The 27,345-nt window shown below is 36.3% G+C and overlaps 1 protein-coding gene across 2 annotated transcripts; it reads right to left on the bottom strand.

Annotated features, from left to right (window-relative positions):
- Positions 1-1,185: 1,185 nt before the first annotated feature.
- il23r (interleukin 23 receptor) lies at positions 1,186-27,303 on the bottom strand. Of its 2 annotated transcripts, none has more exons than XM_058637861.1 (17): positions 26,459-27,303; positions 26,250-26,374; positions 24,760-24,889; positions 24,478-24,653; positions 23,678-23,801; positions 23,415-23,581; positions 23,087-23,223; positions 22,787-23,000; positions 22,616-22,683; positions 21,529-21,730; positions 21,224-21,430; positions 19,911-20,009; positions 19,633-19,788; positions 4,935-5,075; positions 4,732-4,819; positions 3,803-3,893; positions 1,186-2,830 (listed from the first exon to the last, which is right to left on the bottom strand). In XM_058637861.1, exons 2-17 carry the CDS (start codon positions 26,317-26,319, stop codon positions 2,153-2,155), a joined length of 2,748 nt encoding a protein of 915 aa, XP_058493844.1. In that variant the 5' UTR covers positions 26,320-26,374; positions 26,459-27,303; the 3' UTR covers positions 1,186-2,152. The 2 variants fall into 2 exon arrangements, with proteins under 2 accessions (XP_058493844.1, XP_058493845.1); XM_058637862.1 differs by having other exon boundaries at positions 1,186-2,827.
- Between the last annotated feature and the right edge of the window lie 42 nt (positions 27,304-27,345).

Genomic DNA, 27,345 nt, shown 5'->3' with positions numbered 1-27,345 from the left:
CAAACACACACACACACACACACATAGAGAGAGGTTTGTGCAGCTTTTCTTTTAAGAAATCCACACTGACCTTTCATTTGTTTCTGCAGTTTAACCAAAACCTCATCCTCTGACCATAACCGTTAATGTCTTACTCAAAGTAACCTTAACCACAGCTCACATCATAACCCTACATTTTAACCAGTTCCACAGAAATTACACTCTGCCACACCAGGACCAGGATTTCGTCCCCAAGAGGACTAGTGGCCTTTAAGTGATGACAAATCAACCACATACACACTTGTAACTCTGTCACTGTGAAGAAAACTGGATCACTCGATCAGGGCTGGTTGTCGCGACTGATAACCTGAATCGATTCGATTCTGTTTCCCGTGATCCTGATTTGATTTCATTTGATATCGAGTCATTCAGAGATATTTCAGTTTCTATACCAATATTGGAGAAGACCAACTAGTGTTTTTTAGGAAGTATGATTTAAACAAAACAGCATATCAGTAGATGCAGGTGACGTGCACTTGTCTCCTTGTGAATCCTCTATGGTAACAGAATTTTTGACTTTCAAAGGAGAAGTTGCAACAGCCCAAAGTCTCTCAGTCAGATCCACATGTGGTGTTGGGGGGTTTTCCCCTGTAACTGAAACATGTTCCACCCTCAGGTGCACAAACACAATGCAAAGTCAGAATCAATAAAGAAAATACTACTGCACCGTTACCAGATCCTCAGGAAGTGTAATAAGTTACTTATTACTCTTTTAAAAAGCAGTAACAAATGACACCTGAAAGGGTAGTATGCAACTTAGTCAATATCCCTAATCTAAGTTCTCAAACCTATTACAGAACGTAAGATGATAGTTTTAGGGGAGAGACCCTTCTGAAAGTTTAATTTGGTTATGAATGGGGAAGTGAAAGCACTCTCAGGAAGTCCTGAAAGAAACGTGCTTAGCTGAAGATGGTGCTTGTGTGAGCTGAACTTAGAGTATTTTGCACAGAGTCATTATCTATGACACTGTTTTGTGTTACATGTGTAAACATTAAACACACTTTTGATTTCAAACAGTATAGAGGTATATTTATTTGGTACGAGCTCTTAATAACCAGTACATTTAATTATAGCATTACTAATGGTAAACCAGACCAAACACCAACCTGGCAACCCACATATTTTCCTTGTGAGTGGCTTCTTATTTACCTTCAACCATAAAAATATTTAAACGTTTTCCATTATTGTATTTATTGTTAATGCTTCATATTTTTATATTCAGCACAAACACAAATGAGAGCAGGAAGAATGTAACCATACTGGTAAGAATCCAGACCCCAGACAAATAATAGTTACAAAGGCATCAACACAGCATATCTTTATTAAACATACAGTGAGATTGCTACACATGCTTTCAATCAAACTTAAAGGTCCAGTGCGACATTTAGCAAGGGTTTAATGACAAATAGAATAGAATAATAATAGAATAAGTATGTTTTTATAAGTGTATTCTTTCTTTACAATAAAAAGCATCTCGCTTTTTTGTGCCGTATAGAGTTATGTCAATTGAATTAAAGAGCCCACCATGTGCCATCATGCTACTGCTGCAGCAAGTCTGAAGACAATTTCAGGTTTCACCTTATATATATACATATATATATATATGTATATATACAGTATATGCAAATTGAAAATGTGCATAAAATCAGGCTGACAGAAACCCGTCCGATGCAAATGAAAAAAGAATGTCTGTCGGAGAGAGTGGAAGAATGGAGTGAGCATTTACATCCTTTCTAACATGTGAAGGCCACTTTTGTTCCCTGATGGACTTGGAAAAGTGAGGGGTGAAGAAATGAGTCCTCCATTTGTTGCACTTTGCAGTCTCACCATCAGATGTCAGTAATTATTACACACTTGACCTTTAATTATCAGTTTGTATTATCATTTATGGCCCTGTGATGACTGTTGATCTGTCCAGGGTGTGACCCCGCCTTTCGCCCCATGTCAGCTCAGATTGGCACAGCTCCCCCGGGCCGCGAGCCTCATGTGGAGGATAAAGCTTGTTATAGTTACAGACCATTGGAATCATTATTTTCCTGTGTTCTACTGTTGCTGAGGTGGTGCTTGAGTAATGCTTTCTTGAGTCAGTTTAGTGCGTATTCTTTTGTTTGTGTCATTCCCACGGCTCCAGCTCGTTCTGTGTGGCATTGAACGAAGTGCAGCTGACAGCAGCTAGCTGGGGGAAGTAACCATGAGTCAGCACAGTCGCTACCGTACACGTTGACAAACATGTGTCTGCAATGTCAGGTGTCATTGTGTCCCCCTGCTGTAACTCCACAGAGGCACAGTTCACCTCAACCTCACACTCCGCCCCCCTCGTCCCCGCCCGGAAGCATCTGTGCGGCGCACCTGATGTTTCAGGAGCTTTAGGCCACAAAGGGTCACCAACAGAGCTGAGAGTCTGTGGGTGTGAAACAGAGCAATCCACTTCCACACTAGACAGCAAGCCTCCAAGTAATCCTTTAAATACACTTGAAGTTGTGTCCTCCTCTCTATCTGCTGCCACACCGTTTGGCTCCTCTTCTGTCTCCTCCCCCGTCTCTAATTGTGAGGCCAGCATACTAATCTGGGGTTTGTAGCTGATGTCTTGTAGCTGGCTGTCCACAAGCACCGTCCCGACGTCCGTCTCCAGTGAAGGCGCCTGTGCTGTGGTTTGTCCAGGTCCAGTTTGCGATGTCTCAACGTGGATGACGGGATAGACGTCTTCCCTCCCCTCCAAGGAAATCAAACTAACAGGAGACAGCAGAGGGTCGCTGTCGGTGGACACGACACAGGGTTCACTGCTGTTCTGCTGTGAATCAAAAGAACACAGAAGAGTCAGATTCAGCACACTTAAAATATTTGACCTTACATTATGTTGAACAATTTTTGCAGATACGAATAGGACACATGGGTGAGTAAACTTAACAAGATAAATTAGATTATAAATTCATCATTCCTGAATACACTGGAAAGATACAGGCTCCCTCTGAAGGCAATTTGCAATATATCACTAGGACTGTATGTTGGAGAGCAAACCATTTTTTTTCAGTCACTCATGAAATATTAAAGTTTGTGTAAATAAGATTTATTTACTCTGACTTTGTCGCCCCATGAAAATTAAAACGTTTTACTAAAACCTATAGAGTCCTGCTCTGTCTGCTCCTCTCTCTGTTCTTCTTCTCTACTTCATTTCCTCATCACTGGTCACTGGTAAACTCTATCGTTACAGCATTTGAGGAGGAGTTAGGCTAATTATGGCTCCGGTGTGTCACAAGCCATATTTTAAGACCTAGAATCCTGAACAGAAAACTGGAGACAAACTGTTTTTTTAGTATTTACTCCATAATTCTTTTTACTCCACAAATTACATTACATTACATGTCATTTAGCAGACGCTTTTATCCAAAGCAACTTACAATGTTATTGAGTACAATCAGCCAGGGGTGTATTCAAACTTGCGACCATGATGTCTTTTGCACACAGGGTACAGTCTTAACCACTGAGCCACTTCACCCCAAATGTGAAGAAGACTTCAATTACTTCCTGAATATCTGGAAATTCACCACAATCAACCTCAAGAAGCTTATGCAGGTTTTTATTTATTTAGAGAACAGAGAACAGAAAGTCCCACACACTGTCAAACTTAAACTGAAAAATGAATTGTAACGCCAGACCAGGTCCTAACTGTTGCTGTTTTGGTGATTGTAGTGAAAGTAGTTCACATAACAAAAGGAAATAGGAGACACATTAAGGCACTCATTCACTGCTTGGCTTCAATTACCTGAAGTAGTCTGATGGCATTGCTGTTCTCCAGTTCTGGTAAGATCACGTCGAGCCAGGCAGGTCCCCAAGATAGACACTTTTGTTTAATCCTGAGACAGAAAGACAGTTTTATAAGATTGATGGTGATGATTCTGTATTAAACACACTTGCCTCTTCGCAGTTAAAACCAGCTGTCACACTGACCACAATCAGCACATGTTTGGACACATGGTAGGTTTAGGTTTCTGTTCGTGTTAATCGTGCGGGTTCTTATTTGTGTGCTCATCCTGTGGCGTGGCATTTCATGAAAGCGACCACAGTGGCATTTTTTTTTCCTGAGTATTAGTGAAACAAAACTTATGCACAGTAGAAACCAGTCGTTTACAGAAGACTGCAATAACCCTAGCATTATTACGGTCACCTAAAAGGGTTGTTTAGTTAGTTTAGTTTAGGTTTTTTTAAGTTTGAATTTGAATATGTATGACTAACATACATGTAATGCAGATATACAGATACAGACATCTACAAATATCTTGTATCTGCGTAAGTCTACAATGTTTGCCTCTACACCAAAGTCCATAGAGAAAAGAAGCATTTTTAGCTCACATGGGCAAAAAGTGCTTTACAAACTTTCTGATAGCGAAATAAGGCATATCCTTAAAATGTTGAAGACTGCAGCAGGTGTAGATCTTATCAGGTGAGTATGTTCTTGCTGGAAGCCGTGTTATCAGAGTGAGTGTCTGGATCCCAGGCTGGTTCACAAAAATGGAAGTACACTTCTACACTGCTAAGTCATTGTTGCTTATGTGTCAATACCTGTTATGACAACACCTTACCTGAGGTAACACTTTAACTGTAATAAGATGATATATTTTCTGTTGTCTGTCATGATGACTGATCTCCTCCATAAATAATTATATGAAATATAAAAGCAATATCATTTAATACCTTTTCCTCACGCAACTCCAGCACATCAGGTTTACCACGATTGCTATGAAGAGGGCTATGATGACAACAACTTCAATCACCACACCAACTAGAGGAGATGACAAAGCAAACAAAGAACAGTTTAACCGAGTAGTTATGAAGGACTATAGCTGCAGGCCAGGCTAAATGAGTTGGTGTAAAATAGCTTTTTTTTGCAGACAGACCTGTAGGGTCTGCAGGCTGAGAGTTGACCCGGATTCCACGCTGACTTTCTCCTGCTGAGGTGGATGCAGTCATTTGCAGAGAGAGAGCTCCTTCAGGACAGTCCAGCCAGATGTGTCTGGAACCAGAGCCAGACAGCACCACTGGAGAAAAACAACAGAGTCAGGATTTACTCTCTCATTGTATTTATTTATTTTTGTTAAAGCATCAGCTATGCAACTTAATTTACACCGCGATGGGTCACTGGCCCTGAACCTCATCCTGTCTATGCTCTGTGTAAGTTTAGTAAGTAGAAATACTGTGAGTAGATTTTACTGTAGATTTTATTGTTAAATAGCCAAAATAATTTTTTCCTGATGGCAGCCATGTTTTCACTAAACACCTCCCTGTCTGTCTTCAGCACAGTATGTATGTCACTGATATCTCATATAAAAAATCAGCCCTTCCAGCTCATGTATACCTGGGAGCTGCTGGTCTAATGCCTATAACAATATACTGTATAATGAATAAATGTAAGCATAATAAAAACACTAATATAATAACTGGAAAATTCCTTCACACCTTTTTTTAACAGTAACCTTTACATACAAATGCACTGTTTAATTAAAAATAGTCATCTAACTATGAAATATTTGTCAAATTTGGGACGACATATGACATTTTGGTGACTTTTTCGACAACACACTAAACTATGACATTTTTGTCAAATTTTGGACCTCATACTAAACTATGACATTTTTGTCAAATTTTGGACTACATACTCAACTTTGACATTTTGGTGACTTTTTGCACGACATACTAAACTATGACATTTTTGTCCAATTCTGGACCACATACTAAACTATGACATTTTGGTGACTTTTTGGAGAACATACTAAACTATGACATTTTTGTCAAATTTTGGACGACATACTAAACTATGACATTTTGGTGACTTTTTAGACCACATACTAAACTATGACATTTTTGTCAAATTTTGGACGACTTACTAAACTATGACATTTTAGTGACTTTTTGGACCACATACTAAACTATGACATTTTTGCCAAATTTTTGACAACATACTAAACTATGACATTTTGGTGACTTTTTGGACGACATACTAAACTATGACATTTTTGTCAAATTTTTGACAACATACTAAACTATGACATTTTGTCAAATTTTTGACAACATACTAAACTATGACATTTTTGTCAAATTTTGGACTACATACTCAACTTTGACATTTTGGTGACTTTTTGCACGACATACTAAACTATGACATTTTTGTCAAATTCTGGACCACATACTAAACTATGACATTTTGGTGACTTTTTGGAGAACATACTAAACTATGACATTTTTGTCAAATTTTGGACCACATACTAAACTAGGACATTTTGGCGACTTTTTGCACGGCATACTAAACTATGAAATTTTTGTCAAATTCTGTACGACATACTAAACTATGACATTTTGGTGACTTTTGGACGACATATTAAACTATGACATTTTGGTGACTTTTTGCACGACATACTAAACTATGACATTTTTGCCAAATTTTGGACGACATACTAAACTATGACAATTTTTGTCAAATTTTGGACGACGTACTAAACTATGACATTTTTGTCAAATTCTGGACCACATACTAAACTATGACATTTTTGTCAAATTCTGGACCAAATACTAAACTATGACATTTTGGTGACTTTTTGGAGAACATACTCAACTATGACATTTTGGTGACTTTTTGGACCACATACTAAACTATGAAATTTTTGTCAAATTTTGGACCACATACTAAACTAGGACATTTTGGCGACTTTTTGCACGACATACTAAACTATGACATTTTTGTCAAATTCTGTACGACATACTAAACTATGACATTTTGGTGACTTTTTGCACGACATACTAAACTATGACATTTTTGCCAAATTTTGGACGACATACTAAACTATGACATTTTTTGTCAAATTTTGGACGACGTACTAAACTATGACATTTTTGTCAAATTTTGGACGACATATAAAACCATGACATTTTTATCAAATTTTTGGACCACATACTAAACTATGACATTTTTGTCAAATTCTGGACCACATACTAAACTATGATATTTTAGTGACTTTTTGGACGACATACTAAACTATGACATTTTGTCAAATTTTTGACAACATACTAAACTATGACATTTTGGTGACTTTTTGGACGACATACTAAACTATGACATTTTGGTGACTTTTTCGACAACACACTAAACTATGACATTTTTGTCAAATTTTGGACCACATACTAAACTATGACATTTTGGTCAAATTTTGGACTACATACTCAACTTTGACATTTTGGTGACTTTTTGCACGACACACTAAACTATGACATTTTGGTCAAATTTTGGAATACATACTCAACTTTGACATTTTGGTGACTTTTTGCACGACATACTAAACTATGACATTTTTGTCCAATTCTGGACCACATACTAAACTATGACATTTTGGTGACTTTTTGGAGAACATACTAAACTATGACATTTTTGTCAAATTTTGGACGACATACTAAACTATGACATTTTGGTGACTTTTTAGACCACATACTAAACTATGACATTTTTGTCAAATTTTGGACGACTTACTAAACTATGACATTTTAGTGACTTTTTGGACAACATACTAAACTATGACATTTTTGCCAAATTTTGGACGACATACTAAACTATGACATTTTTATCACATTTTTGGACCACGTACTAAACTATGACATTTTATCAAATTTTTGGACCACATACTAAACTATGACATTTTGGTGACTTTTGGATGACATATTAAACTATGACATTTTGGTGACTTTTTGGACGACATACTAAACTATGACATTTTGTCAAATTTTTGACAACATACTAAACTATGACATTGTGGTGACTTTTTGGGCGACATACTAAACTATGACATTTTTGCCAAATTTTTTGGACCACATACTAAACTATGACATTTTTGCCAAATTTTGGACCACATACTAAACTATGACATTTTTGTCAAATTTTGGACTACATACTCAACTTTGACATTTTGGTGACTTTTTGCACGACATACTAAACTATGACATTTTTGTCCAATTCTGGACCACATACTAAACTATGACATTTTGGTGACTTTTTGGAGAACATACTAAACTATGACATTTTTGTCAAATTTTGGACGACATACTAAACTATGACATTTTGGTGACTTTTTGCATGACATACTAAACTATGACATTTTTGTCCAATTCTGGACCACATACTAAACTATGACATTTTTTGTCAAATTTTGGACGACGTACTAAACTATGACATTTTTGTCAAATTTTGGACGACATATAAAACCATGACATTTTTATCAAATTTTTGGACCACATACTAAACTATGACATTTTGGTGACTTTTGGATGACATATTAAACTATGACATTTTGGTGACTTTTTGGACGACATACTAAACTATGACATTTTGGTGACTTTTTGCACGACATACTAAACTATGACATTTTTTTCAAATTGTGGACGAGATACTAAACTATGACATTTTGGTAACATTTTGGACGACATACTAAACTATGACATTTTTGTCAAATTTTGGACCACATACTAAACTATGACATTTTTGTCAAATTCTGGACCACTTACTAAACTCTGACATTTTGGACCACATCCTAAACTATGACATATTTACATGTCATTTAGAAGACACTTTTATCCAAAGCAATTTACAAGCAAATTGAATACAACTTGCCAGGGGTGGAGTTGAACTCACACCCATAAAGTCTTTTGTACACAGGGTACCGGACTGAACCACTCCAGCCAGGCAACTTTTGGGCCACTTACTAAACTATGACATTTGGGATACTTTTTGGCCCACATACTAAACCATGACATTTTTGTCAAATTTTGGACCACATACTAAACTATGACATTTTTGTAAAATTTTGGACGACAAAATAAACTGTGACTTTTTGCACGACATACTAAACTATGACATTTTTGCCAAATTTTGGACGACATACTAAACTATGACATTTTGGTGACTTTTTGGACCACATACTAAACTATGACATTTTTGTCAAATTTTGGACGACATACTAAACTATGACATTTAGGTGACTTTTGGACGACATATTAAACTATGACATTTTGGTGACTTTTTGGACGACATATTAAACTATGACATTTTTGTCAATTTTTGGACCACATACTAAACTATGACATTTGGGTGACTTTTTGGACCACATACTAAACTATGACATTTTGGTGACTTTTTGGACCACATACTAAACTATGACATTTTTGTCAATTTTTGGACGACATACTATCCTATGACATTTGGGTGACTTTTTGGACCACATACTAAACTATGACATTTTTGTCAATTTTAGGACCACATACTAAACTATGACATTTAGGTGACTTTTGGACGACATATTAAACTATGACATTTTGGTGACTTTTTGGACGACATACTAAACTATGACATTTTTGTCAATTTTTGGACGACATACTATCCTATGACATTTGGGTGACTTTTTGGACCCCATACTAAACTATGACATTTTTGTCAATTTTAGGACCACATACTAAACTATGACATTTAGGTGACTTTTGGACGACATATTAAACTATGACATTTTGGTGACTTTTTGGACGACATATTAAACTATGACATTTTTGTCAATTTTTGGACCACATACTAAACTATGACATTTTTGCCAAATTTTGGACCACATACTAAACTATGACATTTTTGTCAAATTTTGGACTACATACTCAACTTTGACATTTTGGTGACTTTTTGCACGACATACTAAACTATGACATTTTTGTCCAATTCTGGACCACATACTAAACTATGACATTTTGGTGACTTTTTGGAGAACATACTAAACTATGACATTTTTGTCAAATTTTGGACGACATACTAAACTATGACATTTTGGTGACTTTTTGCATGACATACTAAACTATGACATTTTTGTCCAATTCTGGACCACATACTAAACTATGACATTTTTTGTCAAATTTTGGACGACGTACTAAACTATGACATTTTTGTCAAATTTTGGACGACATATAAAACCATGACATTTTTATCAAATTTTTGGACCACATACTAAACTATGACATTTTGGTGACTTTTGGATGACATATTAAACTATGACATTTTGGTGACTTTTTGGACGACATACTAAACTATGACATTTTGGTGACTTTTTGCACGACATACTAAACTATGACATTTTTTTCAAATTGTGGACGAGATACTAAACTATGACATTTTGGTAACATTTTGGACGACATACTAAACTATGACATTTTTGTCAAATTTTGGACCACATACTAAACTATGACATTTTTGTCAAATTCTGGACCACTTACTAAACTCTGACATTTTGGACCACATCCTAAACTATGACATATTTACATGTCATTTAGAAGACACTTTTATCCAAAGCAATTTACAAGCAAATTGAATACAACTTGCCAGGGGTGGAGTTGAACTCACACCCATAAAGTCTTTTGTACACAGGGTACCGGACTGAACCACTCCAGCCAGGCAACTTTTGGGCCACTTACTAAACTATGACATTTGGGATACTTTTTGGCCCACATACTAAACCATGACATTTTTGTCAAATTTTGGACCACATACTAAACTATGACATTTTTGTAAAATTTTGGACGACAAAATAAACTGTGACTTTTTGCACGACATACTAAACTATGACATTTTTGCCAAATTTTGGACGACATACTAAACTATGACATTTTGGTGACTTTTTGGACCACATACTAAACTATGACATTTTTGTCAAATTTTGGACGACATACTAAACTATGACATTTAGGTGACTTTTGGACGACATATTAAACTATGACATTTTGGTGACTTTTTGGACGACATATTAAACTATGACATTTTTGTCAATTTTTGGACCACATACTAAACTATGACATTTGGGTGACTTTTTGGACCACATACTAAACTATGACATTTTGGTGACTTTTTGGACCACATACTAAACTATGACATTTTTGTCAATTTTTGGACGACATACTATCCTATGACATTTGGGTGACTTTTTGGACCACATACTAAACTATGACATTTTTGTCAATTTTAGGACCACATACTAAACTATGACATTTAGGTGACTTTTGGACGACATATTAAACTATGACATTTTGGTGACTTTTTGGACGACATACTAAACTATGACATTTTTGTCAATTTTTGGACGACATACTATCCTATGACATTTGGGTGACTTTTTGGACCCCATACTAAACTATGACATTTTTGTCAATTTTAGGACCACATACTAAACTATGACATTTAGGTGACTTTTGGACGACATATTAAACTATGACATTTTGGTGACTTTTTGGACGACATATTAAACTATGACATTTTTGTCAATTTTTGGACCACATACTAAACTATGACATTTGGGTGACTTTTTGGACCACATACTATCCTATGACATTTGGGTGACTTTTTGGACCACATACTAAACTATGACATTTTTGTCAATTTTAGGACCACATACTGAACTATGACATTTTGGTGATTTTTTGCACGACAAAATAAACTGTGACTTTTTGCACGACATACTAAACTATGACATTTTTGCCAAATTTTGGACGACATACTAAACTATGACATTTTGGTAACATTTTGGACGACATACTAAACTATGACATTTTTGTCAAATTTTGGAACACATACTAAACTATGACATTTTTGTCAAATTCCGGACCACTTAATAAACTCTGACATTTTGGACCACATCCTAAACTATGACTTATTTACATGTCATTTAGAAGACACTTTCATCCAAAGCAATTTACAAGCAAATTGAGTACAACTTGCCAGGGGTGGAGTTGAACTCACGCCCATAAAGTCTTTCATACACAGGGTACCGGTCTTAACCACTGAACCACTCCATCCAGGTAGCTTTTGGGCCACTTACTAAACTATGACATTTGGGATACTTTTTGGCCCACATACTAAACCACGACATTTTTGTAAATTTTTGGACGACATACTAAACTATGACATTTTTGTCAAATTTTGGACTACATACTAAACTATGACATTTTTGTAAAATTTTGGACGACATACTAAACTATGACATTTTGGTGACTCTTTGGACGACATATTAAACTATGACATTTTGGTGACTTTTTGGATGACATATTAAACTATGACATTTTTATCAAATTTTGGACGACTTACTAAACTATGACATTTTGGTGACTTTTTGGACAACATACTAAATTATGACATTTTTGCAAAATTTTGGACGACATACTAAACTATGACATTTTTGTCAATTTTTGGACCACATACTAAACTATGACATTTGGGTGACTTTTTGGACCACATACTAAACTATGAAATTTTTGTCAAATTTTGGACGACTTACTAAACTATGAAATTTTTGTCAAATTTTGGACGACATACTAAACTATGACATTTTGGTGACTTTTGGACGACATATTAAACTATGACATTTTGGTGACTTTTTGGACGACATACTAAACTATGACATTTTTGTAAATTTTTGGACGACATACTAAACTATGACATTTTGGTGACTCTTTGGACGACATATAAAACTATGACATTTTGGTGACTTTCTGGTCGACATATATAACTATGACATTTTTATCAAATTTTGGACGACTTACTAAACTATGACATTTTGGTGACTTTTTGGACAACATTCTAAATTATGACATTTTTGCAAAATTGTGGACGACATACTAAACTATGACATTTTAGTCAATTTTTGGACCACATACTAAACTATGACATTTGGGTGACTTTTTGGACCACATACTAAACTATGACATTTTTGTGACCACATACTAAACTATGACATTTTAGTGACTTTTTGGACGACATACTAAACTATGACATTTTGGTGACTTTTTGGACGACATATTAAACTATGACATTTTTTTCAAATTGTGGACGAGATACTAAACTATGACATTTTGGTAACATTTTGGACGACATACTAAACTATGACATTTTTGTCAAATTTTGGACCACATACTAAACTATGACATTTTTGTCAAATTCTGGACCACTTGCTAAACTCTGACATTTTGGACCACATCCTAAACTATGACATATTTACATGTCATTTAGAAGACACTTTTATCTAAAGCAATTTACAAGCAAATTGAATACAACTTGCCAGGGGTGGAGTTGAACTCACGCCCATGAAGTCTTTTGAACACAGGGTACCGGTCTTAACCACTGAACCACTCCATCCAGGCAGCTTGTGGGCCACTTACTAAACTATGACATTTGGGATACTTTTTGGCCCACATACTAAACCATGACATTTTTGTAAATTTTTGGACAACATACTTAACTATGACATTTTGGTGACTTTTTGGACGCCATACTAAACTATGACATTTTGGTGACTCTTTGGACGACATATTAAACTATGACATTTTGGTGACTTTTTGGACGACATACTAAACTATGACATTTTTGTCAAATTTAGGACCACATACTAATCTATGACATTTTTGTAAAATTTTGGACGACATACTAAACTATGACATTTTTATCAAATTTTGGACGACTTACTAAACTGTGACATTTTGGTGACTTTTTGGACAACATACTAAATTATGACATTTTTGCAAAATTTTGGACGACATACTAAACTATGACATTTTTGTCAATTTTTGGACCACATACTAAACTATGACATTTGGGTGACTTTTTGGACCACATACTAAACTATGACATTTTTGTCAAATTTTGGACGACATACTAAACTATGACATTTTGGTGACTTTTGGACGACATATTAAACTATGACATTTTGGTGACTTTTTGGACGACATATTAAACTATGACATTTTTGTCAATTTTTGGACCACATACTAAACTATGACATTTGGGTGACTTTTTGGACCACATACTAAACTATGACATTTTTGTCAAATTGTGGACCACATACTAAACTATGACATTTTTGTCAAATTTTGGACGACATACTAAACTATGACATTTTGGTGACTTTTTGGACGACATATTAAATTATGACATTTTTGCAAAATTTTGGACGACATACTAAACTATGACATTTTTGTCAATTTTTGGACCACATACTAAACTATGACATTTGGGTGACTTTTTGGACCACATACTAAACTATGACATTTTGGTGACTTTTGGACGACATATTAAACTATGACATTTTGGTGACTTTTTGGACGACATATTAAACTATGACATTTTTGTCAATTTTTGGACCACATACTGAACTATGACATTTGGGTGACTTTTTGGACCACATACTAAACTATGACATTTTTGTCAAATTGTGGACCACATACTAAACTATGACATTTTTGTCAAATTTTGGACGACATACTAAACTATGACATTTTGGTGACTTTTTGGACGACATATTAAATTATGACATTTTTGCAAAATTTTGGACGACATACTAAACTATGACATTTTTGTCAATTTTTGGACCACATACTAAACTATGACATTTGGGTGACTTTTTGGACCACATACTAAACTATGACATTTTTGTCAAATTTTGGACGACATACTAAACTATGACATTTTGGTGACTTTTGGACGACATATTAAACTATGACATTTTGGTGACTTTTTGGACGACATATTAAACTATGACATTTTTGTCAATTTTTGGACCACATACTAAACTATGACATTTGGGTGACTTTTTGGACCACATACTAAACTATGACATTTTTGTCAAATTGTGGACCACATACTAAACTATGACATTTTTGTCAAATTTTGGACGACATACTAAACTATGACATTTTGGTGACTTTTTGGACGACATATTAAATTATGACATTTTTGCAAAATTTTGGACGACATACTAAACTATGACATTTTTGTCAATTTTTGGACCACATACTAAACTATGACATTTGGGTGACTTTTTGGACCACATACTAAACTATGACATTTTGGTGACTTTTGGACGACATATTAAACTATGACATTTTGGTGACTTTTTGGACGACATATTAAACTATGACATTTTTGTCAATTTTTGGACCACATACTGAACTATGACATTTGGGTGACTTTTTGGACCACATACTAAACTATGACATTTTTGTCAAATTGTGGACCACATACTAAACTATGACATTTTTGTCAAATTTTGGACGACATACTAAACTATGACATTTTGGTGACTTTTTGGACGACATATTAAATTATGACATTTTTGCAAAATTTTGGACGACATACTAAACTATGACATTTTTGTCAATTTTTGGACCACATACTAAACTATGACATTTGGGTGACTTTTTGGACCACATACTAAACTATGACATTTTTGTCAAATTTTGGACGACATACTAAACTATGACATTTTGGTGACTTTGGACGACATATTAAACTATGACATTTTGGTGACTTTTTGGACGACATATTAAACTATGACATTTTTGTCAATTTTTGGACCACATACTAAACTATGACATTTGGGTGACTTTTTGGACCACATACTAAACTATGACATTTTTGTCAAATTGTGGACCACATACTAAACTATGACATTTTTGTCAAATTTTGGACGACATACTAAACTATGACATTTTAGTGACTTTTTGGACGACATACTAAACTATGACATTTTGGTGACTTTTTGGACGACATATTAAATTATGACATTTTTTTCAAATTGTGGACGAGATACTAAACTATGACATTTTGGTAACATTTTGGACGACATACTAAACTATGACATTTTTGTCAAATTTTGGACCACATACTAAACTATGACATTTTTGTCAAATTCCGGACCACTTACTAAACTCTGACATTTTGGACCACATCCTAAACTATGACTTATTTACATGTCATTTAGAAGACACTTTTATCCAAAGCAATTTACAAGCAAATTGAGTACAACTTGCCAGGGGTGGAGTTGAACTCACAGGGTACACAGGGTACCGGTCTTAACCACTGAACCACTCCATCCAGGCAGCTTTTGGGCCACTTACTAAACTATGACATTTGGGATACTTTTTGGCCCACATACTAAACCACGACATTTTTGTAAATTTTTGGGCGACATACTAAACTATGACATTTTTGTAAAATTTTGGACCACATACTAAACTATGACTTTTTTGTAAAATTTTGGACGACATACTAAACTATGACATTTTGGTGACTCTTTGGACGACATATTAAACTATGACATTTTGGTGACTTTTTGGACGACATATTAAACTATGACATTTTTATCAAATTTTGGACGACTTACTAAACTATGACATTTTGGTGACTTTTTGGACAACATACTAAATTATGACATTTTTGCAAAATTTTGGACGACATATTAAACTATGACATTTTTGTCAATTTTTGGACCACATACTAAACTATGACATTTGGGTGATTTTTTGGACCACATACTAAACTATGAAATTTTTGTCAAATTTTGGAAGACTTACTAAACTATGACATTTTTGTCAAATTTTGGACGACATACTAAACTATGACATTTTGGTGACTTTTGGACGACATATTAAACTATGACATTTTGGTGACTTTTTGGACGACATATTAAACTATGACATTTTTGTCAATTTTTGGACCACATACTAAACTATGACATTTGGGTGACTTTTTGGACCACATACTAAACTATGACATTTTTGTCAAATTTTGGACGACATACTAAACTATGACATTTTTGTCAAATTCTGGACCATTTACTAAACTCTGCCATCATAGTTTAGTATGTCGTTTAAAATTTCACCAAAATGTTATAGTTTAGTATGTCGTCCAAAATTTCACCAAAATGTCATAGTTTAGTATGCCGTTTAAAATTTCACCAAAATGTCATAGTTTAGTATGTCGTCCAAAAAAAGTCACTAAAATGTTATAGTTAGACGACATACCAAACTATGACAGTTTGTTGACTTTTTGGAAGACATACTAAGCTATGACATTTCGGTGTCATTTAGGACATTCGACTGTAAGTCAGGAGCTTTATGGTGGTGTAGTGGTTAGTAGTTGTCACCTTTGTTGCTGTGTTTGATTCCAGGTCAGTAGTGGTTAAGTGGCTCAGTGGTTAAGACCGGTACCCTGTGTGCGAAAGACATTATGGTCGCAAGTTTGACTCCCCCTTGGCTAATTGTAGTCAATTACATTGTATGTCGCTTTGGACAAAAGTGTCTGCTAAATGTAATGTCTGGGATGTTTTGTATGTTCTCCCTGTCACTCCCATGCTTTACTATAACAGATTGTGTTTTTAAACACATGACATTTTGACACACCAAAATGTTATAGTACAACATGAAAAAACAATGTTTAGTAAGGCATGGTAGACATACATACTCCACAGAGAAATATTGCGGACCTGGGATTAAACCCAGCACACATTTTGGACGACATACTAAACTGTGACTTTTTTGTCAGATTTTTGGGCGACATACTAAACTATGACATTTTGGTGACTGTATTATAAAATCTGAAAACGTGGATTGAACTTTGTGGATTTAGACAAAGTGGTATTTTGGTGGAATCAACCTTCAAAACATCAAGTTTTAAAGCAGAGAGAGAGCGAGAGAGACTCACAACCCCTCCCCCCTCCCAATTCCCCCCCTAACCCTTCCATACACGTTTCTAACGCCTGCATTATGAAACCTGAAAATGCCCAAAAGGATGTGTGAGGGTTTTCTCAAAGCTCCGGGAGGAGATAGGCGGCAAACTTTGGGAGGAAGAGGAATAATATCAAGTAGAAGAAACAGGGAAGAATAAAAAGAGATGCTTGCGCTGCAATTCATACTAGTGAGAACTCTAGGTTCTCACTAGTATGCCTTGTAGCAGCAGGCACTAAATATCACACAACATGTTTCAGGTTTGAAGTCTGTAGCTAGCTGAATATACACTTAACTCAAACAACCAAAACAAAGAACAATAGGAAAAGGTAAGCTGTCAGGTGCCTTCACACAAATGTTCCACATAGGTTGTGTGAAGCAGGCTTGTTAGTAACAACCTTTACGTCTGCATGTGTGCATGAAGCCACAAAACTTCCTGTTGGTGGTCAAAGTGAGTTCTAGAAAACCTAAGACTCACTGAGGTGAATACGTTATGAAAATGATGACAACCAGTGTTTTAAATGCCAGTGTGCTTACTGCTGAACATCTGCATTTACCAGTTATATAGTATCTATAATAGATATACTGTATGTTTTATCAGGCATTCACAATGACAATATGCACAAATGTGGAACTTTAAATGCTCTTTTGTCTCTGTTGGTAATTCAGACAAAGCCTCCATTTGTATCTGTTTCAACAAATAAGTCACCACAAAGCAATGAAACAATCACCCAGCAGTGCAACCCTTGAAATTACTGGAAGTAAGAGCAGAAAAACCCTGCTGATGCACCAAAGCTTTGTGGGTGGGGAGTATCAATGCAAGGCTGGTTGAACCCTTTCCATTATGTAACATCAGCTCCTCCTGAAACACAGCAAATGCATACTACTGCACATATGAAGCCATGTCCTGATCAAGGTGAAGTACACACATGAACATATTGGTAAAAAAAAAAAAACCCCGACCTTGATGTCAGGAACAGGAAACAGCTCACAGTAAATACTCACATCGTTTTAAAATGTGACCTACAGTAACTGTGCAGGAGCAGAGTTTTAGAAATGTAACATTCAGGTTCATATATCATGAAAACATTTGGAAGAATTGGAATGAGCGAATCATTTTTTTCAAGTCGGTCAACAGATTTATAAGTGAATTTTTTTTAGCAATGCTATAATGACCATATATCATTATTTCTCAGTCTCCTCATTATAATACACTCTGGAAATACAGGAACTATTTATTATACAATACAAATGTATTTTATAATGATATGTATTATGTTATATAAATATTTGATTTGGCATCCAGCACTTGACCTAGCAGGAATTTGGACCAGCAAACCTCCAGTTACCAGCCCAATTCCCAATTCCCAGTTTAGTGTGACATTTGAAAAATAACAGTCTCTTAAACCGTCATGACATGGAGCTAATTAATGTCATTGGTAACTCCTGTGCCAAGTTTATTCAAGATATGCTCAGCATTAAATACACTTCAAGTTCAAATTTAACACATTTTAACTTGTTAATATGTAAAATGTGATAACATGGTCATTAAATCTAATAATCTCAATCTAATTCCACGGCAATAGTGTGGTCAGATTACACTGAAATGGATGAGCATTTTTCAAGCTCAATTCAAGGTTTTTATACAGAAACTACCTCAGGTTTGTCCCTGCATTAAAGATAAGGTGAACACTTTTAACCTCTAAACTAAAGATTGTGTATGGGATTGCCATGGTTATAACCAATTTTGATTCCTTAGCATTTTCATGTGAAAGTATTACACTAACAGTGGCCTACAGTAAGTCTCATTACCAAGCTATTACATGGAGTTTATATTAGAAAAAAGAAGGTACTGTGAATGAATCACCCCTTACTGCCATATAATTACACACAATTAAACATAATTGCCACAAAAATGTCATTACTGATTGTTAATGTCAAGTGTTATTGATAGGACCAACCAAAGACCACAGAATTTAACGAACAACGAAGCTAGACTTTCGCACATATAGTATGTTTACATCTACTGCTCACCCCTGAGTGCTTTATTGCTGGAGTCCAGCGCCTGAATATAAAGTGTGTAGCTTGTGATGAAGCCCCTCTGCTGGTTCACAGGCAGCTCGTCCCAAAGGATCTGGATCCGCTTAGCCTCATGAACCAGCACTGTTAAGTTGGGACCAGATGCTGGTTCTGAAAGAACACATATACAGAGAGAGAGATGATGAGGGGTGTAGTGTAAACATGAGGAGTTTAATTTTTTACATTTAAACGTGAGTAAAATGATGTGGCTGTGGCGACACACTGAGTCTTACTTTGCTCTTTGGAATAGATTAAAACAGATGATGGAGCAGTGACACCCCTGGTGGTCACAGCAAACAGTGAGACATTATACCTCACACCTGCAGTCAGACCTGAAACACAGGGGGAAATGGATTTATTCATTTATTCATATTGTTTATTTGATAGGGATAATATCAATTTCAATAGTATTACTTCAGCCTGCCATGTACATGCTGTAGTAACTGATGGATTGCACATAAAGTTTAGATTATATTAGATTATATTGCAACATTCTTGTTAAATGTACCTATAGTTAGGCCTCTAAAGAAAAAAAATCACAAACACTACCAGTAAAAACAATGTTTGAAGTCAGTTTACAATTATGCTGCACAATAAAAGAAAATCTAAGAAAGGGAAGATTTAAATGTTTCATATAGCCAAAGCACACAGTTATATAACACTGTAACAAATACTCTCCACTATAATCCACACAATATTCTACTTTGTTGTATATTTTGCATTGCGCTTCATTGTGATTATTATGTTACATTTAAATCAACAGGTATTGCAACAATTAAAGGAGCAACAATAAATAATTCACCAGTTACCCACTAGAGGGCACTGTTTGATTTCAGGTGAAGCTCTTATGTCTGTCAAATACAACCCATTTGGTGCATAAAATTATATTGTTAGTATTATTATTATTATTATATTATTATGTCATTTCCTCAACATGTCCACTGTATTAATACAGGAGAATACTGCTAAATCATATATGACACAACTACTATGAAGTTGCAGTAAAAAGATAAAGAACAATTCCCCACAATTAAACACTATGAAATTACATTATCTAGGGCACAATAACTTACTGTAATAACCAGTAATTCACTGTGAATGTAAAGTCAAATTTCAAAGCAATTGATGTACTAAACCACAATTAATTTTATGTGGGTGTTATTTTTGCATAATTTATGTTTTGAATTCACTAATTATGCCAAAACTATGTACCTCTTATTACAGTTCGCTGCTATCGTTGGTGCTGCTATGTCAATTTGATCAATAAAAATACATCTTGTTATCTTAAAGGTCCAGTATGTAACTTCTTTGGTAGCCTTAGAAGACACATTTTGTATGTAGTGTAAGAAAAGGGCCTCGCTCGATGCCTCCACGTTTCTACAGCAGCGTGAACAGACAAACCAGCCACAGAATGCATTTATAGTTTGAAAGAAGATTAACATGCAAATAGAAAAAAAAGGAGAAAAAGAAAGGGAGGGGTGAGAAGAGCAATCTCACTATTGGATTGAACTCATTCTTACACACTGGCCGTTTAAGTGTTCAGTACCTGTGATTGATGTGCTGTTTTGATTTTTGTCCACCTCTTGCCACCGCAGCTCTGTCGCAGGAACACTTCCCCACTGTACCACATAGTGAAGAAGCTCTTCTCCTCCAGATGTGGACCAGCTTTTGGTCTGAGGCCATGACCAGGAGATGTACACAGCACTGCCATTAGTGGCAGGAGCCAGCTGACTCAGAACAGGGCCAACTTCACCTGAGTAGACAAAGTTTTACACTTCATTGAGCTTTCTTTTCTTTAAGAGTTACATTTCAATGATAGGCTTTACTTTCTGCATCACATTATGTGTGTACCTGAGTGTCTGAGTGGCACCTCAGCTGGTGGAGAAGATCCATATGAGGCAACAGCACTGATGCTCAGTGTCTGAACTTCTGCTGGTACCAGAACTGAACAGTGGCATGAGGCCTCAGGACAGGTCACTTCCTTTATCTGATCAGAAGCCAGAAAGATGTTGTACTGTTTCACCTCACCACTGTAGTCCTGTGGAGGTGGAGGCTGTGGGGAAAATGTGTCCATTTATTACTTAAAGGGATAGTTCTTTAAGTGTTTTTTAAGTGTGTTTGTGTGTGGAGCTGAAGGAGACTCTTGGATAAGAGGTGAAACACCTTTAAGAAAACTAAAACAAGAGGATACAGTAATTACTCACACTTGGTGGTGTTAAATGGTCTCTATTTATATAGTGCTTATCTAGTCTTGATGACCACTCAAAGCTGATTTTCACTACAAATTCATAGATACATACATCTTCATCATGCATCCATCCATGTGCAGCATATTTTCACACATGCTGTCTTGCCTAAGGACACATCAGCATGTAGATTAGTGGCGCCGGGAATTGAACCCACTCGCTCTACCACTGAGCCACCATGAGGCTAAACACTGAGTGGCAAAAAACACCCAGAGTGAATCTGGGGTTGGTCTTTGAGCTATAGTGTTCAGTGTTCAGTGAACACTATTGGCTCTTCATATACTATTGTTTATATTATTTATATATATATATATATATATATATATATATATATATATATATATATATATATATATATATATATACATGTATATACACATATTTATATAGATAATATTATATTATAATAGCTGTGGGAACAGGTTATTATTGGAGACTCCGTGCTACCTTTCTGTATTGCTGTGTTTATAAACACCAGCCCATAATTCCTGCATACTCTGCATTAAACATAATTTAAAATGTATAACTCGACCTCTAACTAATGAGCAGAGCAGGCTTTCTGTTAGATAATCTACCGGAATAAATTACTTCTAATATTTAATGTACCTCAACAGTAATAATAACAGTATTTGTAGGATATAGAATAGAATGTAGAATAGATGCACTTTATTAATCCCAAACTGGGAAATTACCTTCCAAAAAACAGTCACATTCTGCTGGCTGTTGAACACCCTCCATACACTCAGACGCTGCGATGGACCTGGTGATAAGTTTTGCCACAATATGAGGGTTGTGCGAGTCGACAAACTTGCACATTATCACAATCAGTACCCCTTCTTTTGAGCTTAAGATTGTGAGCTCACCTTTTCCTGGACTTGTCGCCAAAACAGATGAGCTCCATTTGCTGCATGGCAGCTTTTGGCTGGAGGTTGGCGCAGGTGGGAAGCTGGGAACAGTGATGTGTTTCACTCTGAATGTGGAATTACATGTCCTCACCTGGAACTCATACTCAGTGAGAGGTGTCACGTCGCCCACTCTTATCAAAGTCTCACTGAGCTCTGTTTCCTCCCTGACATCCTGTAAAACATAAAGACGTCACACGTCTCCTACACAGTGTGAGATAGTGGCTGATGCTGAGGATAACCACAGCACTGTTGAGTTACCCAGGAGCTGTGATGTGTGCGGAGCCTGACGTAGGGTTTGAGATGCACAGAGAGATCGCCGGTGTGCCACTGCAGCACCGCTGAAATGGAGCCATTTTCAAACTCTACGTTTGTAATATGAGGGGTATCTGGTATCACTGCAACAGCAAAGATAAACACACACAAAAAGAACATGTTCAGTGTAATGAGTTCACAGACCAAAGTTACCACAGTAACATTTTCAGGCGGACTTAGTCAAACAGTGACAAACAACGAGGCTGCGTCAGGGTGACTCACTTCTCAGGAAATGACTGAATGATAATGAGTGTGGATGAACATTCATGCTTACCTATGTCCTTTACACACAAGATGAATGGATTAGACTGTGACACTCCAAAGTGGTTGTATGCCGTGATGATCAACTGGTATTTGTTGCTTTTATCTACAATTCCTCGTGGGATTTTAATTTCTTCAGCATTCTGGATCTGATCCAAATATATCTGGGTCCCATTTTCTCTGAAAATGTGTTACAAAAAAAAAAGCGGTTATGAAAAGTGTTTATTGTTCTGTAGGATAAAACCACAGCTGCTTGACCTCAGAATAAGAGCAAACCTGTTGACTGAAATGTTGTAGGTTGTCGGGAGGTGTGTTTTCTGACCGCTCTTCCACGAGCAGCCTATAAAGTCTGAGCTTCTTGTCACTTCACAGATAATGTCTTCAGGTTTATCTGGAGGAACTTGTAGAGAAGAAGACAGAAAATAAGTTGAAACATAGTTCAAAGCACATGTTTTTGGAATAAAAATCAGTACAAGGAGGAGTACAACTCTTGAAAAGAGTTTTGTGGAATTTCCAGAGACAATTCACTCATTACATTATCTGCTGTTTTTATATCATTTGCGAGCAACAGGGGGAGCTGGAGCCAGCTGATATTGGAGAGACAGAGAGACAAACAACCATTCACACCCACATTCAAACCTATGGACAATTTAGAGACAACGATCGAGAATGATCTTAAGACATAATACGACCATGATGTGTCACATGAGATATGTTATGTTAAATCGAACTGGCCAGTGTATCACAGAATAAACGTTAATTTGGTAGACACTCTAAATTGCCCATAAGAATGACTGTGAGAGTGGATGGATTTTTGTCTCTATGTGTCCCTGCAAAGAACTGACGACCTGTCCAGGACGTCTTACCCCACCCTTTGCCCTCATGTTGAGGATAAAGCGGTAGACGGTGGATTGGTTTAACGGTTTAACACATGGGATGCGAGCAGAGTGAGTGGAAACCTATCCATGTTCTGATTTGTACACCTGCACCTGCGTTAATGTAAAGCCACTTGTGACTATATAAAGAAAGACATTGCTATTAAGGATGTATAATATTTCAGAGTCAAGTGTACATACGGCCGCCATGTAGGTCCAGTCCAGTGACAATCTTCGTGCTCTGAACACCTCTCAGCTTACAGATCACGAAAGACTGTGGAGTGTGGACGCTGGTCAGATTAAACATGGCCAGGCTGCAGTTGACTTCCTCCCTGTCCTTGACAGTCACACCGTTCAGGTCCAGGGATATTTTGTAACTGCATGTGAGGAACAAAACATTTGCATTTTACAAAAGAGACTGCATTGTTTGGATACACAGGGCGATGTTTGTGTTGTATTATGTTGTATTTCTACCATTCCTACCTCCGCTCACATTCGCGGACGTGGCAGTACACTGTCAGGTTTGATCCCAAAAGGAAGTAGGGAGAGGGGACTACTGTCACAGTTCCACCTCTATTGACAGACTGGTATCCAGCAGGGAGCAGAGGGTAAACTGTCCAGAAAACACAAACATAAAGAGATTTCACAGCAGCAGTAGTGTCACTGGAGGCTGACAGTCATGTTTGGTTTTTAAAGTGAGATTTATACTAGGCGTAAAGTAAATCTCATTGATGTTATCTCCTCTCTTCTCAATGCCATGATAAAAACCCCATTTCCACACACTTTCTCAAAAGGCAATAAAAACTATGAATTGTGAACTATGAATCACTTTTATATCAACCATTATCAATAGACTAAAGTATCGGGGAAGGATCTTTATTAATTTCAGTGACACACAAAAGGTGGGGGAAACCTGGTTAAATAAAAGCGTGGCGCACAACTTTGGGAAATGAGTGACAGTCAGTTAAAGACGATGCAAACAATTTCGGTCTGCTGCCATTTACAATACATCATTCTAGGGAAAAAGATTCCGGGAGTCACGGGCAGACACTGCTGCTGAATTTGTGTGAACATTGGAATTACAAGAGAAACCATTAGGTCATAGTCATCTTCTGTAGTTAGCTGTAGGCGACTCAAGCAAGTCCAGTCCCCTACAGCTAACTACAGAAGAAGGAAAAAACACAATCTGCTGCTCCATCGAGGAATCCTACCTGCAACTGTAATTACACAAAGACGAAGCCATGTATCAGTGATGTGCAGAAACACTGCATGTGTGATCTGCATATATGTAAAGGTCCCATTGATGCAGAGGCTTCTAGTGGAAGTCTGAAGAGAAAAATGTTCTGCCAAGATAATGTCTTGCCTGTGTCAACAGTCTAGATCTATCTCCTGTTGAAAAAGTATGTTATAAAGGGGAGAAGCAGACTTCAGAATCAGAAGTCCTGTATCGAGCAAGAGTGGATAAATATATCAGACGCAAAGCTGCCTCTTTTAGTATGTATAATTCCCAAATGTGGAACGAAAACGCAATTAAAAAAAAAGTGATGTGACCCATGAGTGTGTTGTCAGCTTCAATTTCTGAATTTATGTTTACCAAATACAGTTTACAGTCATTTCTTGTTGGGTTTCTTTTGCCTGTTTAACAAAGGTTCAAGTTAATTAACAAATAATAGATTTTCGTTTTTTATTTATTGTTTTTTAAAAATTGCCATCATTTCTAGTAACACAGTTACTGTAGTAGTTTTCTTTAAGCATCCATAACTGGTAAACCGAGAAATGTCTCAGGAAACGTTTTCCATGATTATTTGTTTTTAAATAAACACAATAATTAAAACACCTTCTCTCACACATGAGGTCAGAGCTTAAAACGCAAAACATCAACAGCTTATTACACCATTTTCTCAGGAACTGAACTGCAGCAGACAGAAAAAGGCCCGATTATTATACGGTGGATGAGCAGATGAGGTACTCACGCAGGATATAAAGGATGAGCAGAGGTAGGATTATGCATCTCGATGTAGTTGAGGAGATTGAGAGATTCATCTCAGCTCATCTTTGTTTTTTTTCCCCAAAGAGCCCACTCTGGACCAAACAGCAGCTGTTAAAACACAAGTTCATTTACATTTACTTACTAAATATTCAGTGCTGAATCCTTTTCTGAGGACTGTGTTTGAAAACTCACCTCAGACATGTGTGCAGAAGAGACGATGTGTCGTAAAACATGTGGAGGAAACAGTGTTTCTTCAAGTCTGAATGAGTAGTTGATAAGAAGCAGCAGCAGCTCCAGTCATAACGGCCTTGAATTACATGTTCAGATAAAACTTTGCATATCAAGATAAGATTTTATTAGTAGCTCTCCTGAGATGACTTGCTCTGTAAGATGCGTATGAGTGAAGTGATTTCTGTTCTGCAACCTTTATAGGGTGGGTGACCTAGTTTAGTGGTTTTTTGGCAAAGGCAAATAACTTTGAACTGTATTTCAGAGCTTTTATGTCCTACTTCAGTTACCTGTTTTTCATCACCACAAACGTTCTGTTGACTTCATCACATCACTTTGCTTCCATTAAATGTGCTGCTGTTAGCACATAATTCCATCGTCAAATGAACATAAAACATGTGAAACTCTTTTCTCAAATAAAGATGCTGACTGTAACTTCACAGCATTTTTGCTGGTGCTGACACTTTCCTCACAGTTTCTTCCAAATGACAAAGATTCACACACCATGAACTCATGAAAGATATCCTCAAAAACATTAACATAGCAGGTGTGTCTAATCTAATGAATGGGTAAAACAAACTTACATTTTTGGCTTGATAACCATGTCGCTCACAATTAGAGACAACTGTGTCTGAGGAAAGACGAGGACAGACTGAGACATTATCTATCTCACTTGTTTTCTGTATTTTTCCATCTCTTCTATCAAAATGGTTGCTGGAAAAAACCCAGAAGCATATTCATGTAGAGATAAAAGAGACCTCAAGTCTGAGGTTTGCTAATTTTCAGAACTACTTTGAGTTCATTTAAAAATGTCAAATGTTAACGTTGAGGAAAATGGCTTCAAAGGGGAA

Source organism: Solea solea, chromosome 9 (genome assembly GCF_958295425.1).
Source record: "Solea solea chromosome 9, fSolSol10.1, whole genome shotgun sequence".
In the NCBI taxonomy this organism is placed as follows: Eukaryota; Metazoa; Chordata; class Actinopteri; order Pleuronectiformes; family Soleidae; genus Solea; species Solea solea.
The sequence above is the reverse complement of the archived record's forward strand: the minus strand, read 5'-3'. Positions and strand labels throughout refer to the sequence as shown.